We start from the raw sequence: 6,965 nt of genomic DNA, 5'->3' as shown, positions 1-6,965 counted from the left end.
CTATTTCCATGTGTAGGTAAGGGCAAAGCTAAAGCTGAGGAGTCGTGAAGACGAGCAGATGAAGATTGTACATGTCGGGGCGGTTAGGCCTGGAGCGTACGATCCTCGGGACATCTGAGCTTTTGTTGATTAGTCGCTGGGCGAAAAACTTTTAATAATATGTATAACAAACTTTTGTAATGTGTTTTGTAAACGGGATCCCGAAATATTATCTATGTAATACTTTAAGTTTTTAATTAAATAAGAAAATTTTAATTAATCACGATTTTCAATAACCTCGTTGATTAGCAACAAGCTGCACAGTATGTTTAAAATCACATTAACACGCCTATGCTAGTTAGGGTGTTACAATTTGGTATCAGAGCTGCCAGGTTGTCTTTCGAAGATCGTCACGACATGTACAATCATCATCAGCAGTTAGCTCGTTCCACGGTTCAGTAAGCTTTTATTGCTTTAGTAGCTTATTTTAATAAGTATGATTTAAGAAAAGTCTGTTAGGAAGCATGTTAGTAGCCTGATAGTAGAATAGGCGCATGTTTTTAATTTTCAAATAAGCGGCATTAGTAAGTTTCTCTTTGATCACAATCTGACCAGACTAGCTCTTGGTTACGCAGGCTGTTCAAATTAGTATGGACGCCAGGCGAAATACCAGGAGCTAGGGCAATTCGGTTGGATCTAATGCTGGTCAGGGAGCCCAGAATCCCCCAAATGTCCGTGGCCGAGGTAGAGGTCTCAGGGGCAGGGCACATGGTCGGGGTGATGTTAACCCGCCACTGGTTGCCCAAGCTGCTCAAGATGCTTAGGATGCCCAAAATTGGGAAAATAGGTTTGCAGCAATGCAAGCCCGAATTGAGGAACAGGATAAAGAGATTCAACAGTTATGTCAGCAGGGTGATCCTGCAATGCCTGCTCCAGAAATTCCAGTGGCACTTGCCTCTGCTGTCCAGGCCGAACCAGTGGTGGCAGTAAATCGGATGGAACCCCTGCATGAAAGGTTCCGCAAGCAAGCACCTCCAGTTTTTTTGGGAGGTCCTGATGTCATGAAAGCCAAGCAATGGCTATCAGTGATTACTAGAATCCTAAACTTTATGGGCGTCACCAGAAATGACAGGGTGGTCTGTGCCACTTTCCAGTTTCAAGAAGATGCACTGGTTTGGTGGGACATGGTGTCTATGATACATGATGTCACGACAATGACCTGGGAAAAGTTCCAGAAACTTTTTAATGTAAAATATTACAATGAAGCAGTTAGGAGTGCTAAGAGAAAGGGATTCACTCATTTGACTCAGAAAGAAAATATGAGTGTTACTGAGTATACAACGCAATTTGACCGATTGGCGAGGTTGGCCTCGGGAATTGTGCCAACTAACTTCAGCAAGAAAGAAAAATATCTGGATGGATTAAATGCAAAGATCAGACATGACCTGATGATTACTACTGACGATGGAACCACCTATGCAGAAATGGTGGATAAGGCACTGCGAGCTGAGGGCGCAGTAGGGTGCATGATAGAGTCTGGTGGGACTCCGGTGGTTGGCGGGACTCCTACCCCTCCTGCATCAGGTTTTAGCAGGGGAGGTAGTGGTTCGGCCATGGACCAGAAAAGAAAGGCATCCACTACAACCAGTGGCTCGGGTCAGAACAAGAGGTTCCGGGGGAACCAGGGTTGAGGCAGTCGTCAGGGTAGTTCTGAGACCTGATACACTAACCCAGAGTGCCCCAGTTGTAAAAGGCACCATCTGGGGGAGTGTAGAGGACAAGGGTGCTTTTAGTGTGGCATGCCAGGGCATTACAAGAGGGATTGCCCTCAACTCAGAACCGAAGCACCAAAGGCTCCAGCGAAACCCACTCTAGCAAGGGTGTTCGCCATTACTCAGTCTGATGCAGAAGCCAGCCCCTCTGTGGTAACAGGTCAGCTCTCGGTCAACAACTCTTATTTCTCTGTGTTATTTGACTCTGGGGCCACTCATTCTTATGTGGCAGCCAGAATTTTTAGTAAATTGGATAGACCGCATGATAGTTATGAATTAGGGTTTGGAACCCTACTGCCTGGCGGAGAGTTAGTTATCTCCAAAAGGTGGATTAGGTTTATGCCGATCAGAATAGAAGATAGAGAGTTGAGTGCTGATTTGATAAAGATGAATTTAGTGGATTTTGATATCATTCTCGGAATGGATTTCTTGTCCAAGTACTCAGCCAGTATCGAATGTAAGAGGAAGATGGTAATCTTCCAACCTGAAGGTGAAGAACCGTTTGTTTTTGTCAGTTCAGTTCAGGGATCTCGGATCCCGGTGATTTCGGCCTTATCAGCTAAAGAATTGCTGTGTGCTGGATGTCTAGGGTTCAAGAATTTCTAGATGTTTTTCCTGAAGAACTTCCGGGTTTACCACCTCAGCGGGAAATTGATTTCATAATTGATTTGGCATCTGGAGCAGAACCGGTCTCTAAAGCCCCATACAGGATGGCTCCAGCAGAACTTAAAGAGTTAAAAATTCAACTTTAGGGGTTGCTTAACATAGGGTTTACCGGACCCAGTGTGTCACCCTGGGGAGCTCCGGTACTGTTTGTTAAGAAGAAAGATGGATCTTTGCGGATGTGCATTGACTACCGGGAATTGAATAAGCTGTTGGAAATTATTTTACCAGGATCTTAGATCTACTCACAAGTATGTTGATTAACACCCTAAATATGAACTTCTAAAATGATTATGAAATAAACACATATAAAGTATTAGAAACCTTACATTGGGTGCAGCGGAATAATATGACTCCTTCCGTTCAGATCTCTAACCATTGTATCCTTTCTGTAGCAGAGTATTATCAAGATCTGAACCTGGATCTCTTTCTCTCTTTCTTTAGTGCTGAAACTCCTTCTTGTTGAATGTCTTTCTTCACGATCTTCCTCACTATGATTGAGGTATCACTTGCTGTGTGTGGGCACTACTCTAATCACTAAGGGGTTTCGAAATTTCAAGGAAGGAGAAAGAGTAAGAAGGTGGCGGCTAGGTATAGAGAGAGAAGGCTCAGGTTTTTCTCTTAAGGAAAAGTGTGAAAGTTAAGTGTAAATTTCCTGAAGCCTTCACTATCTATTTATAGCATTCCACTAGGGTTAGGTTTGAGTTATTTGGCATTAAAATAATGAAACTATCATATGAAAAAACCTATAAAAGTGTCCGGCCCTATACAATGTGGATTTGGGCCTCACTTTTTGCAATTTTGCAGTTTTATCATTTCTGCATCTAATTTTCTCAAAAACGTCAATTTTCTAATTCAACCATTTAAATGCCAATTCTAACTATTTAATAACTATAAATAATTATTAAATAATATTGTCATTTATCATATTTATTAATTGAACCATACAAAGTATCATAATTAACAAATATGCCCCTAAAACTCTTTCTTTACAATTTCGCCCTTACTTAGTGAAAAATTCACAAATAGACATAGTCTAAATTGAGAATTATAATTGATTAATCAAAGCCAATTATATGAGTCCTACAAGCAATATTATCTCAACTAGTAGGGGAACCATGGGTCTATATAACCAAGCTTCCAATAAGTAGATCAAGAATTTATAACCTACATTCACTGACTTATTAATTCTTTGTTGAATCCACGCATAAAACTTAGAATTGCACTCTCAGTATATTGAATGCTCTATATGTTCCACCATATGGACACATCATTAGTTATCCATTGTTATAATCCTAATTTGATCAATGATCCTCTATATGAATGATCTACACTGTAAAGGGATTAGATTACCGTTACACCCTACAATGTATTTTATCCTTAAAACACTTAACCCCGTATAAATGATATTTCAGCTTATGCGAAATGAGTACTCCACCATTTATTTTTGTTTGGTCAAGCTCGAAGGAGATCATCCTTTACTTACTATTCGCCAGATAGAAGCTATAGATTCCATGTTTATGTTAGCGCTCCCACTCAATTGCATTACCGTGTTCCCAAAATGTACGTATCACCCTGACCCAAAAGTAGGCTTAACTAACAAATCAAAGAGCACGAATAACCTCTTGAGATTGAGCCTAATCATAACAGGATTAAGATCAATTGATCTAGGATCAACTAGGCGATATTGACTTGAATAGATATTACGGTAAGTTTAATAAATCTTAGTCAAAGTTCAATATCGGTCCCTTCCGATGCATACTCTATGCATCCAACCTGAGCTTTACTTTAACCAATGCTTTGGAAAGAACATATAATTTCTCAAAATCAAAGTAAACTCTGTTGTAGATTATCATATCAGTAAAACCCTGTGTCTGATAAATCTAGGAAACTTTATTCACATAGTCATGTTTACTTTCCAAAGTGTTGACAACACAATAAACAGGATCAAGTATGTGAAAAGGGTTTCAAATAAATTATTAATACAGATCAGAAATAATGTAGATCATCTGAAACCCTTTTCACATACTTGATCATGTTTATTGTGCCGTCAACACATTGGAAAGTAAACATGACTATGTGAATAAAGTTTCCTAGATTTATCAGACATAGGGTTTTACTGATATGATAATCTACAACAGAGTTTACTTGCATTTGGAGAAGTGCTATGTTCTTTCCAGAGCATTGGTTAAAGTAAAGCTCAGGTTGGATGCATGGAGTATGCATCGGAAAGGACCGATATTGAACTTTGACTTAGATTTATTAAACTTACCGTAATATCTATTCAAGTCAATATCGCCTAGTTGATCCTAGATCAAATGATCTTAATCCTGTTATGATTAGGCTCAATCTTGAAAGGCTATTTGTGTTCTTTGATTTGTTAGTTAAGCCTACTTTTAGGTTAGGGTGATACGTACATTTTGGGAACACGGTAGTGCAATTGAGTGGGAGCGCTAACATAAACATCGAATCTATCGCTTCTATCTGGCGAATAGTAAGCAAAGGATGATCTCCTTCGAGCTTCACCAAACGAACATAAATGGTGGAGTACTCATTTCACATAAGCTGAAATATCATTTATACGGGGTCAAAGGTTTTAAGGATAAAATACATTGTAAGGTGTAACAGTAATCTAATCCCTTTACAGTGTAGATCATTCATATAGAGGATCATTGATCAAATTAGGATTATAACAATGGATAACTAATGATGTGTCTATATGGTGGAACATATAGAGCATTCTATATAACTGAGAGTGCAATTCTAAGTTCTATGCGTGGATTCAACGAAGAATTAATAAGTTAGTGAATTTTAGTAATAAATTATTGATCTACTTATTAGAAGCTCGGTTATATAGACCCATGGTCCCCGCACTAGTTGAGATAATATTGCTTGTAAGACTCATATAATTGGTTTGATTAATCAATTATAATTCTCAAATTAGACTATGTCTATTTGTGAATTTTTTCACTAAGTAAGGGTGAAATTATAAAAAAAGAGTTTTAAGGGCATATTTGTAAATTATGATACTTTGTATGGTTCAATTAATAAATATGATAAATGACAATTTTATTTAATAATTATTTATAGTTATTAAATAGTTAGAATTGACATTTAAATGGTTGAATTTGAAAATTGGCGTTTTTGAGAAAATCAGATGCAGAAAAGATAAATATGCAAAATTGCAAAAAGTGAGGCCCAAATCCACTTGTATAGGGCCGACCACTTTTGTAGGGAATTTAAACTGATATTTTCATTATTTTAATGCCAAATAATTCAAACCTAACCCTAGTGGAATGCTATAAATAGATAGTGAAGGCTTCAGGAAAATTACACTTCTGATTCAGGAAAAACTGAGCCTCTCTCTCTCTCCCTATCTTTAGCCGCCACTTCCCTCTTCTTTTCTTCTTCAATATTTCAAAATTCTTAGTGTATGAGTAGTGCCCACACACAACAAGTGATACCTCAATCATATTGAGGAAGATCGTGAAGAAAGACTTTCAGCAAGTAGAAGTTTTCAGCATCAAAGATTCAGAGAAAGAGATCCAGGTTCAGATATTGATAATGCTCTGCTACAGAAAGGAATCAAGGGCTAGATATCTGAACGGAAGGAGTCATTATGTTTCGCTGCACCCAATGTAAGGTTTCCTAAACTTTATATGTGTTTATTTCATCGTTTTAGAAAGTTCATATTTAGGGTGTTAATAAACATACTTGTGAGTAGATCTAAGATCCTGGTAAAATAAATTCCAACAATAATTCAAACCTAACCCTAGTGGAATGCTATAAATAGATAGTGAAGGCTTCAAGAAATTTACACTTAACTTTCACACTTTTCCTTTAGAGAAAAACCTGAGCCTTCTCTCTCTATACCTAGCCACCACCTTCTTACTCTTTCTTCTTCCTTGAAATTTCAAAACCTCTTAGTGATTAGAGTAGTTCCCACACACAGCAAGTGATACCTTAATCATAGTGAGGAAGATCGTGAAGAAAGACATTCAACAAGAAGGAGTTTCAGCACTAAAGAAAGAGAGAAAGAGATCCAGGTTCAGATCTTGATAATACTCTGCGACAGAAAGGATACAAGGGTTAGAGATCTGAACGGAAGGAGTCATATTATTCCGTTGCACCCAATGTAAGGTTTCTAATACTTTATATGTGTTTATATTGAAATGAGTTTTATTTAGGGCATAAAACCCAACAAACTCTCCCTTGCACTAATATAAAACAAAAAGTGCGATTCAAATAATCTCAACACCTTGATATACAAATCAAGTGTAGTAGTAGTAAACTCCTCGTAATAGGATCTGAAAGGTTGAATTAAACACAACCTTTTCTCCACCATTACTCTTCCTTTAATCACAAAATCATTGATAATATGAAATTCCTCTCTATATGTCTACTCTCTTGGGATACTGGATTCTATATCTTTGGCAACTACTTTTGGTTAATCAAGAAATTAACACTAGTACTTTAAGGCAATTTGGAATGATGCCAAAAATGTATAGAACTTTCCTTAGACTGAATAAGTACCTTTCCTGCAACCTTAAC

The 6,965-nt window shown here is 37.8% G+C and overlaps 1 protein-coding gene across 1 annotated transcript in view; it reads left to right on the top strand.

Annotated features, from left to right (window-relative positions):
• Window positions 1-836: 836 nt before the first annotated feature.
• LOC133031408 (thioredoxin Y2, chloroplastic-like) overlaps window positions 837-6,965 on the top strand; it is a 32,044-nt gene continuing 25,915 nt past the window's right edge. Inside the window, exon 1 of the mRNA XM_061104899.1 lies at window positions 837-994. Within this exon, the coding sequence (XP_060960882.1) occupies window positions 837-994 (158 nt within the window). The remainder of the gene's footprint in view (window positions 995-6,965) is intronic.

This window comes from Cannabis sativa, chromosome 9 (genome assembly GCF_029168945.1).
Source record: "Cannabis sativa cultivar Pink pepper isolate KNU-18-1 chromosome 9, ASM2916894v1, whole genome shotgun sequence".
Classification (NCBI taxonomy): domain Eukaryota; kingdom Viridiplantae; phylum Streptophyta; class Magnoliopsida; order Rosales; family Cannabaceae; genus Cannabis; species Cannabis sativa.
Note: the sequence above shows the minus strand (reverse complement) of the source record. Positions and strands in the feature narration are given on the sequence as shown.